Here is a 16178-nt window from a genome sequence, read left to right on the forward strand (position 1 = left end):
CTGTACCAACCTATAACTTCCATCTGTTTTCCGCACCGCCAAAATTGGGGTATTGTGTCTGGACATGCATGGCTCCAACATTCCTTTCTTTACTAATTCCTCTATCACTGGTTTCAGCCCTTGCTCCCTTCCAATGGGAATGGGGTATTGTTTTACCCTAATAGGGTCTTCAGGTCTCAATTTCAATGTGAATTGGCTCTGTGTCCAACCTCCCAGCCTCCCCTTGGTTGTACCAAACCTTAGGGTCTATTTTCTCCTCATCCTTGGCAGTGAGTCCGTATAACTTCACCATGAGCTGGGAATTCTGCACCACTAGGCTGATTTCTAGTGTCACCATCAAATCCCTTCCCAGCAGATTATATTCTGCTTCCTTGAACAACAACATATTTCCAATACAACGCTTATTTTCTGATTCTATTTCAACTGGTTTTTTTTATAATTGGTTATAACCTTCAAAGGTTCCCCCTTTGCCCCGATTACCATCATAGTATCGTCACTTATAGAACATCCTCGTGGTAATTGCTGCACTGTGGTTTGTTCAGCTCCAGAGTCTACTAAAAACAATACTTCCTGCCTGTGGGGTCCTAGTCTCAATTTTACCAAGGGCTCCTTAGATGTCCCGGACCCCAAACTGAAAAGCCTCTTACACCTCTCATCTTCCTGAAACATTTTCTTGTCCTTGTCTTTCTTCAGGCAATTTCTCCGAATGTGTTCCTTTTGCTTGCAGTAATAACACTCTATGTCCTTTTTCTGATTATCTGAGCCCTTACCTTGGGAAGGGTTCTGTTTCTTTGGTGGTGCTGGTTTTGCCGAGTCTCGGACCTGCTCCTGCTTCTGAGTTTCCCTTACTGCAGCTACTAACACTTTCACTTGAATTTTCTGCCTTTCCTCATCTCTCCTCATGTAGACTTTCTGAGCTTCTTGAAGCAAGTCCTGTAACTCTCTGTCTTGCTCATCCCTCTATATTTTCCAATTTCTTTCTTACGTCTTCCCATGATTTTGCCACTAATGAATGTTTTGTCCTTTCAGCACCGCCTCCCATATACCCTGTATCACCATGTTCCTGAGATTTATCATCTTTTGTCTGCCTTCTTCTGTCTGCGCACTTCAAGATGGTTTCTGGTCCAGCCACCTCTGGTGTCCCTGCTCCGCCTGTGGGTTCCTATTTTCCCAATCCCTGATCGCAGCTTGCCTGATCATTTCTCTTTCCTTGTTGTTGAACAGTGACCTTAATATCACATTAAGGTCCTCGTAGGTGTACATGCTAGTCCCCAGGAACTCATCTAATCTTTCTGCCACCCCCAAGAGGTCATCCATTAATTTTCCCATTTCTTTCTTGAAAGCTTTGACGTCCCCGGTATTGATTGGCACATTTACAACGCCGATAATTCCCAGAGCCATCGGCACCTCCTGTAAAGGGAAGAGGTTGGGCTTTTTCTCCTTGTCCTCGCTATCGTCCGTGGTCGTTCTCCTTGTCCTTCGCCTTGTTAAGCGGGCTGGGGGAGAGTCGACTCCGCTTGTGGGGAGGACTTGCTTCTCTTCTGATTTGGGCGGTGGTGGGGGCTGAGGCTGCTCGCATGGGAGCAAAGGTGCTGAAGCCTGCTCCTGTAGGAGCAGAGGTACCGAAGCCTGTCCCTGTGGGAGCAACACTTCTGGAAGCGGCGTAGGCACCGGAGGTACCTGGGCTTGAGTGGGTTGGGGTGGAGGGACCAAATAGGGAGGTGGAAGGTTCTCCAGCAGCTCCCATTCCCTGCCCCAAGTTGCAGAACATCTGTGGCCTCTTATCAGATACAATGCCGAACAAGCATTTTTCCACATTCCAGCATACTCTGTTTCTTCTAAGTCTTGCGGGTACTGGCTGACCACATGGTCGTATTAAGGTTTGGCACATCCACATCTCAAAGGTGCCAAAAACTGGCCAGACCACGTACCTCCCAATCTCCTTCCCTCCCCATTTTTCAATGCAAAAATGGACCATCTTTTCCTTAGATCTTCCCACCCACGCCAGACCACGTACCTCCCAATCTCCTTCCCTCCCCATTTTTCAATGCAAAAATGGACCATCTTTTCCTTAGTTCTTCCCACCCTCCTGGGATTGGCCTCCCAATGTTCTAGCATCCATCCCAACAGGCTTTCCCTTGGGATTTCAGGCAAAACCTTTTCAGGAACCTGTGAGGATTTTTCTTGGGATTTTCTCTGACACTTGCTCTTTTTCTGTCCCATCTTTCGGAAACTCCTTTTCTCAATCTTTCTTACCTTAAGTCCTTTTTGGCTGGGATTCTCGACATGAACCCTGAGTCTCTGTTCGGTACTGGTTTTTGTCTATGAAAAAACTACCAGCTTACTTAGCCTCACAGAGAACCGTTCCACGGGCTTTTTGACTGGTAATGAGCTCTCTTACCTGATTTTCTGGATCAGAAGGTTTACCAGCTCCCAAACCCTTTGGGAACGTCCCTTCCCTCCTGATCCAAACCATGATCGAACCCCTGAACTCCCTCGAGTTTCATGCTTCACATGTGTGATAAGGAACAAGCAAGCATCCACTTCTCCCGCGACCGACCACTTCCCTCATGGGAGAGTGGAACTGCAGTCTTGGGGTCCACACTCGCTTCATGATAGAATCATGTCTCACACACACGCTCGATCACACCCCACTCAACCACATGGTACTCATGGTTCCTTTTCCTCCGTGGATTCTTCATGCATGTAGATTTTCTGAGTGGGAAAGAACTGCGCTTTGGAGATACCTCTCTGGAACGCTCCAAGGTCCTAAGAGCTCTGGGCCCATTTTTATCCTCTCTTTGGCTGTGGTTCTGGCTTTGGTTTGGTGTCTTATCGGTTCTGCTGGTCCCCAATCCTGTCAGGCCACTGAAATCAGCAGGGTGCCTCCTGACCAGAGAGGGGGTCCCTGGACCCCAAATTCAGATCATGTCACGGTCACCAGAATTGTTATAAATGATCAGCCAGAAATCCAAATTAATAAATGCAAAAGATTTTATTTTCACAACCAAGTTGCAGTCCTCAAAAACCCACAGCCAAAGAGACAGTGTCGAGCCTGGGATCCTGGGCCTGGGATGAACACTGGGTGAACCTCAATCCGACCTATATCACATTGGATCTCCCTCTGTTCACAAATGCAGCGAGGCTATTTTATACAGTTTTTTATGCCTGAGGCAGAGGTGCCCCGATTTCTTTTGTAACCCTGCATATGTATGAACGTTTCTTTCACTGTGTGGGGCTGGACAATTGCTGTTTCCTGGGTAATGGCAGGTGCTGATCATGTCAGGGGAAATTGCATATTCAGATGGATCTTCCTCAGCGACTTTGGTTATCTTGATTGATGGTATCTATCAAGCGATGATCACCCTTGGGTGTGTCCTGATGGCCCCAGAGGCGGCCAATCATCACGCTGGCCATGTCTATTGATTGGTAAACAAAGCATTATTCTCCTGCTGCCTTCAGGAGTTTCGAAATTCCACAGTGGTTACATGTCCCTGGGCTGCTTGAGGTCAGAGACTCATTGGATTTTATAATTTTATAACATACATTCTCTTTCTAAGCATGAATTACTTTATAACATATATTATAACCTCTTTACCAACACCTTTGATTTTTTTCTAGTAACAATCATGTTAAAAATCACAATTCACAAGTTAGAAGGTAAATCTCAACACTGGCTGGTGCCAGGCAGGGCCACACCCCCTGCAGCAGCTTTTAAAGATTGCTTATAGGATAGATTTAAATTTGGCTTAATATGAGTAGTGGGATATAAACATTGAAGGCTGAAACAAAATAAGATTTAGTTATATAGTACTAAATAGCTGTACCAAAAAATTCACAACAAAATACATTGTTTAAAAAAAAGGCAAGTAACTGGAAATTTGATCAGGGCTAGATTTTTCTCAGGGCTTTAGATATGTATGAACTGTGGCTTTTGATAGCTGGGCTGCTCCTTCCAATGCTTGAAAGTGCCTGGGGCACTTCGGCCAGGGACCATTGTGGGGGTGTTGAGTGTCCCCAGTGACTCCTGTACAAAATATGAATGCATAAAAATTCTCGATTGTGTTAACACATGTCTCCCCCACAAAACCAGGGGACAGAAATCACAGAAAGTTTAACTGTGGCGATCCACCCATCAGGACGTAGTTATTTGCACGTAGTGTTGGCTTTGCAGGCTTTCACTCCTTCCACCCATGCCCGGGAGTACCTGAGGCACAGTCATAAGTGGTCACTCACTGGGCCTTTGGCTCTTTGAGATAATAGTCACATCAGCTCCTGTATCAATGAGTCCTGTTAGGAGTGCCTCTGCCTTTGAGAGTCACTTTGGCATGTAGGATGCTCAGATGTAATGCGTTGTGTCTATAAAATCTGTGGGACCCCTGTGGAATCAAACCCCCCCCCTCCTTCTTCTCAGTTATCGGGGATGCAGATAGGGGTGCTGCTGCAGAAGATATGAGTTGAACTACATGGCTCCCCGCCGGGACTACACAGGGCGGCTGGGGGGTCCATGCCATGAGTCAGAGTCAACAGTTCCAGGGAGAACAAACAAAGTATGCATATGCTGTCCAGGTGGTCTGAAAACTCCTGTGGGAATCAAATGAACACATGAATGAATTAACGTTACTATGGTATTGATTGATATGTCCAGTCCTGTGCTGCCTGGTGTGGCTGGGTCATTTGTCAGCCACAATGGTCTGGCCAGGGCTGCCTGTGGTCCAGTGAAGGCTGCTTGGGGAGACTGGGCTGAGGCTTGCGGCAGTCCACTCTGAGGCATCAGCTGGGGCATCTGTGTCTTTGCGTTGTGAGAGACAACTGCTCACTTTGAAAATTTAAAGATGCTCATTAAACTTCAACAAAGATGCTTTAAAGATGCTTATTAAACTTTAACAAAAATACATATACTTTAACAAAATAACAATACTACATAAGGAAAAAGCTGCAGTACTGAGAACTGACTCTCATGCATACCACGTGGCCAGTTCATCTTCAAGATGGATGCTCAGTCTTTTATACCCCTGGGGTTGCATCAGCCATCCCTGGCCCTTCCCAAAGTCTGTCAGTCAGCTCTTCTTTGCCATTTATCGGTGGAGACTGCTTTCTTGTAACTTGATTGGAGGTCAGGTGTTGCCATGCTGCACCCCCTAAGCAAGAAGCTTTTCCATTCCCAACTGCCCCATGCAAGGGGCACATGTGCACACCTTTTTTTTACCTGTCCTAAACAATTTAGGCTGTCTGATGGCAACAGTACAGGGGGTAAAAGGGAACTGTGGGGAAAACAGAGGACATCTAAACCACAATAACATAACTATACATCACTAAAGCTTTTGTTAATATTCACACAATACTTATCCCTTAATTGCGAGAGCCAATCATCTCACTATCCATCTAATAACAGAGTGGTGCCACTCTGTGCTTCGGCTCCAGTTTCCCAATATCAGACGCCCTTCAAAATCATACTTGGACCGACACTGATTACGGCACTGACGGCAAATACCAGGAGGTTTGGATCTGGCCTCCCCCTTTTCAAAACAGTCCTTTTTCAAATGCTGAGATTTCCCACAAATTTGGGGGTCCCCCTCCTTAAGGGCCTTTTTCTATAGTAGCATCCATTTTTCACAAGGGTCAGGAGGGAATGGATCAGTCTCATAATCTGAATCTATCGGCCCTGGATAGAAAGGCTCCCCCTCTTCCTTACTGCTAGAGCTGCGGTCAGCGATATAAACTGCTAATGACCGTGAGAAAGGATGCCTCCCCCTCCTTTGTCTGGGCAGGATTGATGGCTGTGGCTGCTCTTCAGTCTGAGAGGTGCCAGCCTCAAGCGGGCAGGGAGAGTCAAGAGTGAGGAGAGCCAGAGCATGGTAGGGGGCCGGCAGCATCCAGCCGCTCTCGCTTTTTCAACATCTTAAAAAGTATTCTCCAGGACCTTATACCTCCAGTATTCTTGAGGTCCTCTTTTAGGATGGGGGAGTCATGCTTGTCCAGAAGGGTGAGCATGGTTTCACAGATTTCTCTCTCTCTTTGGACATTTTCTTTCCCATTTGTAGTTCCTTTTTTAGTTCCCCTGGCTCACCTGTCAGTGGCAGCAGATAGGCAATTCTGGGCCCTGATTGTCACTGTCATGATCAGTTCCAGGGGCTTGTTGACTGCTGCTAGTCAGGCCAGTTCATTCCCCTGCACAGAGGCACCAATTGTTGGCGATGGAGAGAGACAGGGAGACTGACTCGGTGATCAGAATCTGATTTCATTGTGGGATACAAACGCTTATATACAATTTCAGGGAGACTAGTAATATGTACTACAATGATTAGGTTAAAATCACATACACAAACTTATGCATATAACAACCTCCCTGGCTTGCAGAGTTTAATGGGATTTTCTTTTTCCAGTAAACATGTTTGATTTTATTTTCTTGCAGCCTAGGTCTAATTTTTAAAGTTCCGTTTGTTTTTGCCAAGGCATCCTGTTATCAAATCTCTTATGTTAACCAGGTCCAAAGTCCATCATCTTTCTTGTGTCCTCCAACATTCCAACAGTACCAGAGACCCGAAACAGGGCCCAGGAGCTTTGGGAGCACAGACACTGGGCTGCTCCTGAGCTGCTGCTGCAGGGCTCAAGATCCAGACAAGGATAAAAATAGACCTTTGCATCCTGTCCCTTTGAAATTGGTCATTGGGATGGCTTGCAGGCAAGGGAGAAATGAAAAGAGATAAAAACAGCAGTCTGCTCTGCTACACAGTATTGAGCTGCTTTATCAACTGCTTAGTCATTGGTACCTGGGTGTGAGCAATGGAGTGAAGAGTTTGAATAGTGGAGTGTGATGAGCATTGTAAGAACACGGTGTAGCTTTTGAGTAAATAACAGAAGTGTGGGAGATAATTCCCTTCAATTTAAGTAGAGCAGCTTAATGGCAGATAAGTTTTTCAGATAACTCTTAGCTATAATTGCTAACTTTTCTATTCATTTTCCCTTCAGGTGCAGCTATTTTCTTTGAATTCAAACACTACAAGCCTAAGAAAAGGTTTACTAGCACTAAGTGCTTTGCTTTCATGGAGATGGATGAAATTAAACCTGGGGCAATTGTTATAGAACTGTAAGTGACTCACAATTATGGATGACAATGATAGAGGAAATGAACCAGCTTTCAGTTACTATGTGTGGCTTGTTGTATTAAGGAAGGTTTCTTGGACTCATTAGATTTGCTTCCATGAGGAATATTTTATTTTCAATGAAGGGGGGAAGACAAAATGCTTTTAGGCAAGTAAGATGGTTAGAGACTCTCCTCAGAAACTAGACCAGTTTCCAAATAAACTACTGGTGTTTGTAATTTAATTTTGTTTGAATTTAATGAAGTTTGTAGGGGAGATTTTAATTTGGAGCTTAGCCTGACTGTCAGATCGGCTATATTTTAAAAAAATAATCAACTCAGTCTTTTGGTACAGAACTTCTGCAAAGGAAATCTGATTTGAGGCATGAGATACCAATTTGCAATTAACTTTGTGAATGTTTCAAAGCAGTATTGAGTGGATATGGTGTGCATCCTCTCCTTGCTGAGTGGCTGAAGGTGTGAGGGAGGGGTTTGAGGACTGGGGTTTGGTTTTTTATTCAAGAAGGAGGTGAATCTCGCAGTTCTTGGAAGAGTACTTAGTCTGTGCTAGCTGGAGTACTTCTGAAGTACTGAGTTACTGATACTGGGTCTCTTCTACAATCCAGAGTATTATGTTGGGAATCTCCTTACAAAAATACTACGTTCACTTAGATATTGAAATCTTACTTCTGTAAAAATAATCATCCAGAGAAAATACCGTTTCTTCCTGTAAACCTACTCATTACTGTTGCTTACAGCAAGCCTTGTCAGATCTATTTAAAAGGTGAGGGTAACAAGATCTGTACAGGATGAGCTTTCTAGTTTGCTTTCATCTTCCTGCACAGCCATTAGCCCTTGGATTTAATGCACTTTCTTGTGGTTACAGGTACAAAAAACCCACTGACTTTAAAAGGAAGAAATTGCAACTGTTGACCAAGAAACCACTTTACCTTCACCTCCATCAAACATTGCACAAGGAATGACCCCAGTTGTGAGACCTCTGTGAACTGAACCACAAATCCTGGTAGCTGTGTAGTAGCCTTAGGCTCCGAGGGGCAGGAAGATGACTCTGTTCATGCCAGTAGGTCACACAAGACCATCTCCCACTGCACAGCACTACTTCAGGGGCAGGAACAAGACCACCATGCAAATGCAAGATTTTTTTCAGCAACTTCCAGCTACAGTTTTTTTTAAGAACCCTGACATAGGTTGACTGCTTTTCCTAAGTTTGCTGTTCATCACTTTTTATCTTTAACCATTCTTCTTTTGCCTCAAGCTCCCTCTGAGGATGCAGAGTGCCCTTTGTCAAACCTGCAGCAATAAAGATGTGGCAGGTCTACTAACTGTTTACACTGCTGTGCTATTGTAGTTCCTCTCATCTGCATTTCAGAGTCCTCTGGAGTGCGCAGGGTGACAGAAGACTGGAGAGAAGGACAAGGTGGGCTGGGAAGGAGCTTGAGGTACTGCAAGTGCTTTGAAGTGAGGGAGTGGAGGATGCAGGTCAGATGGGTGGCCATGAGTCCCTGTGGTCAGGTCAGGAGGAGGACAAGTGCAGATGAGAACACTGAACATGTTTTGAATACATGTTACAATCTTTTCAGCCACTGTTACTCCCTAATAGAGCTATTCTTTTTTGGATCTTGTCACAGAGTGGTTTGCAAAGGCAGATGGGGGATAAAGAGGCCTTCTTGAGGGCTTTGTCCTGGTTACAGTGGGCGTTTTGCCATTTCAGTGACAGCAGGACTGGCCCTCAGTGCTGAAGTTTGAATTTTCCAGAGCTTTATATAAAGTAGGTCTGGCTAGCAGGCTGATCCACGTTCTACATGAAACTGCTGTTCTTATGGAAACTGATTGTATGCAGTTTTCTGCATATTTTGTGCAAATCTGGAAACTTACTCAAAAAATTGCCTTTTTATGTAAGTAGGTAGGATTATCATTTATTTTCTGTATTTTTTATTTGGTGCATAATAAGCTGCAGGACATTGGCTTATTATGACACACTGGCATTCACCTTTTGACCTGAAAAAGGGAAAGAAGTAGAACCCAGTCAAATCTTTCATATATTTGCGTGGATATTTAATATGATAGTTTATGGTTTGATAAACTTCTTGCATATCTAACTAGTGCCTGAATACTCTGCTATGCTAACTACAGAGCCAGCTCCCAAAATAGCGTCAATTATTTTAAACAGCCTGGATGCAGGTGAATCATCCATTCCTCTTTTCTGTCACTTCACCCAAGATGTTCCATCATGTGTTAAGGGAAGGGATGTTATTTTTCCTCATGCCATTTGTCTGTCTCTACTCAGCTGTTCAGCATTTTTGGCTTTATCATATTGATTAGGATGAAAAGCTGGTTTTGAATGTCCTAATCTTCTTGCCTTTCTTTGCTCTGGTATAACTAGGAATGACATTATTTAGGTGTTACAACAAAAGTCAGCAATACTTTCCCAAATTCCACTGCTGGTTGGAGGGGAAAAAGGGCAGTTGAATTGTCCTGTTTATGGATCTTTACAATATCCCACTGGTTTTAAAGCTGATGGGAGATGATCAAGATACCCCTGTGAGTTATGGAAACTCCTCTGAATGGAGCATTCTGGACACCAGACTAAAGGAGAATACTACACTGCTAAAAACCAAATACAAATCATCCTCTGAACTCTGCAAAAGGACAAAGCAAAACATTAGTCTGTGGTTGCAAGTAATCTGAGCTTGGCCCATATACCTGTCAGTGGTCCCTGGCTAGCTCAGCACTTGTTCTGACCAAGGAATTGCAGGATCTGAGCATCCCTGAAAGGTGGAAGGGCTGGTTCTGGAGTTCGGTCCAGCTGCCATTCAGGGTAAGCACTGCAGTTGGGTGTGTGTGTCAAAGGTGAATGCTGCTGCATCCAGAGGGAGATTCCATCCAACTTTAGTTACTGTTAGCTAGGATGGGCAAGGGGAGAGACACTGAGTATCACAAAGGTTTGTATGGGGAAGGAAAGATCCTGGATTTGGAGAACTTGACTTTTAATCATGGATGTTCATCAATGTGTGTATCATCAGCCAGCCACCCTGCAAACTGAAATACTGTCCCTTGAAGTATAAACCCATCGTTTCTGCTGCTTACCTGGACCCTTCCCCAGCTTGTAGATGTCTGTATTAATGCCAGTTTTATGAAATGTCAACTTGGAAGTAATTTTGTTAAATACACAAGTAGAGCTTTGTATTTAACTGATTGTGAATTAATGTCTGTTGAGTGTGAAATACCATTTTTAAAGTTGCTTCTATCCCTTGCCTTCTTTCTGTGAACTCAGTGCCAGGACTGCTGCTGCACACACCACAGGCTTGGGGATTGTTTTATGCATCAGTGATGTTCCAGCTTGTCTTTCACCTGAAATCTAAAGCTTTACACTTGTACTGTAAGAATGTAATACCTAGGTGGCAACTTTAATGGCTGCTTGTACTTTGGCAGTAAAGCTGTAATGGCCTCCCAGTAGAGTTTTTTATTATTCTGCATTGTTTTCCTTTTTTCCTCCCTCAGGCTGCCTTTTGGACAGTGCAGTGCACTTGTGAGAAACCTTACTCACTGAGACAGTCAAAAGCCTGGTATTCCAAATGCTTGCACTAACACTTGACCTGCCAATGTATGGTGTGCTTTGAAAGTCATTCAGTGGCGGTAGCTGCAGTAGATGTTTACATGGTTGACATACTCCCAACTCTGCTTTACAGAAAGCTACTTTCTTTTCTGATGGAAGTAAAAAAGGTTCTCCAAATCTAGCCTTCCTTTTAAAGAGGCTGAATTGCTCTTAACCCTGGGGAAGATGAAAACTCGGTTCTCAAACTTCACTTGATGCTGCAAGGTGCTCTTGAAAGCAGAAAGCAATTAGGGAAATTCTAAGTTTCTCTACTGGAGAGGCACTGTAGAAACACAGGTCAACTCCACAACCTCATTAAGGTTTCCAACTCTGGAAGCCGTAGCCCTCATGGTCCTGATTACATGAAGCAAGTCCATATTCTGTCAGAGTAGATCAGGGTGAGGGTAAACATGGTCATTACCCTGCAGCAGCATTAATTTGGCCTTGATTCAATTCTTGTTCTCAGAACTGGAGCATTCTCTGTCACATTACTGAACCAATATCCTTTCTGAACAAAACATGGCACTGAAACAAAGCCTTTGGGGTTTAGCAAAAGGAATTTTGCTTTTTATTATAACTTTCCTTTGAATACAGTGTCATTTGTGCTTCTGATCTCTGACCAGACATCTTTTGAAAAAAACCCCAGAACCTCAGAGTCCTCATGTAAACCCCTGGCCTACAGTAACTGCAGCTCAATGATGGGATGGAGAAGGCAGGTTGGATAGCATTTTACTTAAAAAATTATTTCCACAGGAAATGATTTGATATACGTTTTTAACGAAATTAGTTCATTCGCCAACTGGTTACAAAGGCTACATTGAATTAAAACTCTCCACACAGGTACTTCCTTCCTATTGCACTTGTAGAGTAGGTTCAAGTCCATCACAGAAAGGTTCTTGCAGCCCAAATGGATGGATGAGTTTGTGATCATAAATGCATGTAAGACATCTGTAGCAACGGGATAAAAATTAATCCTGCAAAAGCTGAGATATACTGAAATGAGACCAATATCTTCAAACCAAGAGCCATTTCCTAGAGTTGTGCACACAGGAGCCGGGTCTGTGGGGCCGGCTGGGTGCTGCAGGCATGGATTCTGCACTGGGGACGCGCATAGTCCTTGGGGCCAGCTGCCCTCAGTCCCTGGGTGCTGGCGGAGGCAAGTCTCTGTTGGGAGAAGGAGCATAGTCCCTGGAAGCCTGCGGGGGTAGCCGAGGGCCTGGAGGATAATCCCGGGGGCCAGGAGGGCCGAGGGGGCGGAAGGGAGGGTGCCCACATGTGTAGCCTCTGGGATCAGGGGGAGGCGGGAGTGGGCCAGGAGGCAAACGTGAACTAGGTAAGAAATCTCTTCCAGCTGGAGGTGGCAAGGGAGGACCACAACCTAGAAGGAAAGGAAATGATGGAGTTAAATGAAATCTTGCTTTAACCTAAACAGAGAAGCTCCTGATTAGTTCCTAGTTTGTCATTTTCTGGAGGAGCTCTGGAGTGGATCACTGTTGCATGCAGGACTTCAAAGCCCATAAATTATTCTAGGGACTTTTGGCTGCTGGTTTCCATTTCAGAGTAAACAAGGAAAAATACCTTGGCATTAAGGAGCCTTGAGAAAGCCCACCCAATCCAAGCTTACTGAGCCAGCTAAAGCCCATGAAGCATGAGGAAGCCATGTGCTTAGGAAAAGCAGCTCTGCGTCCTGCAGTCAGGCTCCAGGAAGTGAAGTGTCAGCACAGGGCACTGCAGCCATACCTGGGGGCCCAGGGAGAGGCCGAGGCCCAAAGTGCCCCCGCAGAGGAGGAGGCGGTGGTCCGTAGCGAATGGGTGGCGGTGGCCCCATCACTGGGGAGCTCATCAGAGGTGTCCCAGGGAAAGGAGAGGGGCCTTTGGCACCAGCATTACCCTGGGCAAGATGAGGTTACACTTCAGTGAGTTACTGCAGCAGACAAGCACTGACACTGCTGAACAACCCAACCATTTACCCAGAGGCAAACAGGTACAAGGGGGAGAGGAAAGAAAGAAAAATTACCCCAACACACTCCAAACCACATTAACCAGGCAGAAAACAGGGACAGCTACTGCACCATCATCATCCCTTCTCCCAGAACACTGCTGGCACTACCCAAGAGTGAGCGATTTAGAGAGACAAGTTTGTTAAGATGAAGATGTACCAAAGAAAAGTTCAAGCACTGTTGAGGTTGTCCAAGGGTGGACAACCCTTTGGTAAAGGACCTGGAACTTTGAATGATATATGGAATTGTGCTTAAACACCACAAGTAAGTCAGCTATAGGGTTATTGTTGTAGTCACTCCAAAGAGTTTGCCCACAGTCCTTAAGAAACATCTTATTGCCTCAATCCCACAAAAACCAGAGAGAACTACTCATCATTAGAGAAGCCCTTTGAGACAGAGGGACCAGCCCTTGGTTAGTTCCATAGAGCAGCTGTTATTCAGCACTTCAGAACACCGAGTCTGTTACTCCTCTCCATCAAGGCAGCATCACCAGGTCCTGCCTTGGAATACTCACTGCAACTAGTTCCATGGAGGAAGGTGAATCTGTAGTTACACTGAGGGTTTCAGACTCTTTGGGAGAGGGTTGCTTTTGGGGTTTTTTTGAACAGCAAAAAGGGTAGTGACAGGATACAGACAAGAAAGAACATGATACAGTTAAAGAAGCAGGAGGAAGTACAGTGAATCACATATTAAAAAGGTTTCCTGATGGCTGAGGTGTTCTCAACTCACCACTCCATCAATTGCTGTGGAAGGGGAAGAGGTTCTTGGCTCACTGCTAATTACGGATGCCACAGCAGGCCCAATATCTAAAAAGAGAGCCATGAGTAAGTGTCCTACACTGCCTTTTTGAAGGGAAAGAGTAATGAATAAGTTGCAGTTGGTTGCAGACCCCACAACTTACCAGGAACAGACATCCTTCCAGGCAGCTCTGGAGGCCTTCGTGGGGCAGAGGGGCCATCCACCATTGTACCTTAACAGAAACAAGAACCCAGAGACCCTAAATAACACAAGCCTGAGCTATTTCTTATTAATAAAACCCTACCACCAACCACTCATTAGTGTATTAATAAAGCAGCTATCAATATCAACATTCCTAGAACCAATATCTGACCTTAGTGTTCCTGGGTTTGTAGCTTAAGAGGTAATTGTCAAAAAAGGGGAGTTTCGCTGCTTACCAAATTCACCCCTCACACCTTCCCTTCGAGGAGCAGAGAGGGGCCGGGCAGGGACATCAATCATCTGTGTGGGGGATGGATTTCCTCCACTCACAGGTGATGGGCCAGAAGAGCCATCTCTGCTTAATGGCCCTGTGCCAAAGAAATAAAACCACTTGATTTACTTTTCTACAATTTAGCACAGCCCTATGTTTTTATGATGTACTGACTCCAAGACCAAAGATTTTGGGAGAAACAGCAGCATTTACCTCGTCGTGGTGGGATCTGGCGGTCAGGTCTGCCTGGAGTTGGCTTTACAATGACTGGTCTTTGAAGCATGATGATTTTTTGGTTTACCTCTATTAATCTGATTTTGGAAAATAAAGGTCTCATTATTATTCAAACAACACATATGAGTTGTATCTATTATAATGTAACAAGACAAACTGCATTATAAAATGTTATAGCTTTCACCAAGAAATTATTTTAGCCATCAAAACAGTTTAACAGTAGTTAAAATTAGTAACTTAAAAATGCACTGCACATTCTGAGCTTCCCCCTCAGGCAACTCCCAGCATGTTCAAAGAGCAATAGAGTGGGTCTGTTCTGTACTTACTTCTGTCTCAGGTTGGCTGCTTCTCTTTTCTCTTCAGCCAGAGCTCTCTCAGCAGAGCGGGCAATGAGCTGGTAGGGAAAATTTTGTCAACTACATTAATGGCACCAATGTGACATCAAATATAAACTGTTGGCATCAGAAAAGGACAAACATTCTTACCCAGTTGTCATGTGCCTTTTTCTCATGAGCAGCGATCTGAGAAGGAAAGAAGCCATTTAGTTTGTATCCAACTACCAGTATTTCCAATAACTCACCACAGAGCACTGGAATGATGCAGAAAAAGATGGCACAACAACCAGCAAGCAAGAAGTTTACCTGGTTTTTGTAAGATCGCTCTGTTTTTTGCAATTCTTCTTCCATATCTTGGATCCTTTGCCTGTACAAAAGGAAAAAGAGGGGAAGGAAAGATGTTGGAATAAATTTTCCTCAGTAGCTGAAATAAATGGAAAATCATAATCTTCAGAAATTCAAGTTACTTGTAAACTTTCACTTCCTCAATGGCCAGCACGGCTTTTTCATCTGCAGCACACAATTTCTGCTCCTTCTCCTGACGCTCATACTCTTCCTGGGTTAGTTTTCTGCATAGGGAAAAAAATGCACCATACAGTCCAGCATTCTCCATCTATTACAACTCAAAATCCTGCCAACAACAGTAATATCAAAATCTACAATAATGTGTGAAATCACAGAGACAAAAAAGAGATTTTTTTAGAAAGAGAGACAGAAATCCTGTCTTTTGAAACCAACAGACAAACCCTTTGTGTATAAAACCTTAAAATTACAGAGTTGACTAGAAAGATTTGTCAGCTTCTGAAGATCTGTCAGAATCTATCATCTCCAGACAGTTCACCCCTTCAGATCCTGCAGTTTTCCTAGCAATGCCACAGACTGCAATCCAGATTTACAAAGGAACAAATAAGGAAATCCACTGGACTGACACCAACCATAGGAAATGAAGAAATGGATGTGTGGTGAGAAGGGGCAAATTTAGGGCCCAGGTGACAAACACATTCAATAGTTATTAACCATGTGGGAAGTTTTTCCCGAGTATTCTCCATACCAATTCACTGCACAACCAATTTCCAAAGTCTTTTAATAACCTCATGGTTCATAATTTTTTGATTTTTGATATTTTTCTGGAAGTATTTAAGAAGTCTATAGTGTGTTCCTAACTTACAAGAGCTACCCCACAAAGCTGGAAACATTTAACTAATATCAAGTTAATTATTGCTAATAGCCAGTTCAACATAATCCATTTCCTTGGCTAAAAGTCAAAGCAGTTTTGCAGAAAAAAAAAATTGCAAGATTGCAATAAGTTCTTCATTCTAATAAAGAAGTACTAACAGGCAGTGTAACAGTCTCCTGTATGTTTTGGAAAGAACAGAAATTCTTCACAGAAGTCAAGATGAAGTTTTCCCTGAAAGATGGGTTACCCTCCACCTCTCCATTCTAAGTTTATTACACATAGATCCATGGAAGTTACAAGGTCAGGCAGTTTCACTACAGCCTCATTCCCACCCTGTGCTTCCCCCAGCCCACACATTTAAACCATAGGAACTTCAACTGCTTCTCCATCATAATTTCAGTTTTTCTACAGAATTTAGCTGAGAATGTCCCTGAATCCTATTTTCAAAATTTCCCCACAAAACTAAGATGGTATTACAGACATTTCAGTAAGTAAACAAATTAATGAGAAATGAACACATAC

At 44.0% G+C, this 16178-nt stretch overlaps 2 protein-coding genes across 4 annotated transcripts in view; one reads left to right on the forward strand and one right to left on the reverse strand.

The window, feature by feature from the left end:
- AIDA (axin interactor, dorsalization associated) overlaps positions 1-10558 on the forward strand; it is a 53596-nt gene extending 43038 nt beyond the window's left edge. The window contains exons 9-10 of the mRNA XM_071425581.1: positions 6973-7090; positions 7971-10558. Coding sequence (XP_071281682.1) covers positions 6973-7090; positions 7971-8067 — 215 coding nt within the window. The 3' untranslated portion in view covers positions 8068-10558. The remainder of the gene's footprint in view (positions 1-6972; positions 7091-7970) is intronic.
- A 680-nt stretch (positions 10559-11238) lies between these two features.
- Positions 11239-16178, reverse strand: part of MIA3 (MIA SH3 domain ER export factor 3) — a 28012-nt gene continuing 23072 nt past the window's right edge. For 2 of the 3 annotated variants that reach the window (XM_071425435.1, XM_071425428.1), the window contains 10 exons: positions 14947-15048; positions 14786-14846; positions 14630-14665; positions 14471-14538; positions 14124-14221; positions 13876-14007; positions 13602-13670; positions 13430-13506; positions 12441-12591; positions 11239-12078 (listed from right to left, as the gene is read on the reverse strand). In XM_071425435.1, coding sequence (XP_071281536.1) covers positions 11834-12078; positions 12441-12591; positions 13430-13506; positions 13602-13670; positions 13876-14007; positions 14124-14221; positions 14471-14538; positions 14630-14665; positions 14786-14846; positions 14947-15048 — 1039 coding nt within the window. In that variant the 3' untranslated portion in view covers positions 11239-11833. The remainder of the gene's footprint in view (positions 12079-12440; positions 12592-13429; positions 13507-13601; positions 13671-13875; positions 14008-14123; positions 14222-14470; positions 14539-14629; positions 14666-14785; positions 14847-14946; positions 15049-16178) is intronic. The other variant, XM_071425444.1, reaches the window with a different exon arrangement.

Source organism: Agelaius tricolor, unplaced genomic scaffold (assembly GCF_023055355.1).
Source record: "Agelaius tricolor isolate 1412-34295 unplaced genomic scaffold, bAgeTri1.0.p SCAF_1, whole genome shotgun sequence".
Classification (NCBI taxonomy): Eukaryota; Metazoa; Chordata; class Aves; order Passeriformes; family Icteridae; genus Agelaius; species Agelaius tricolor.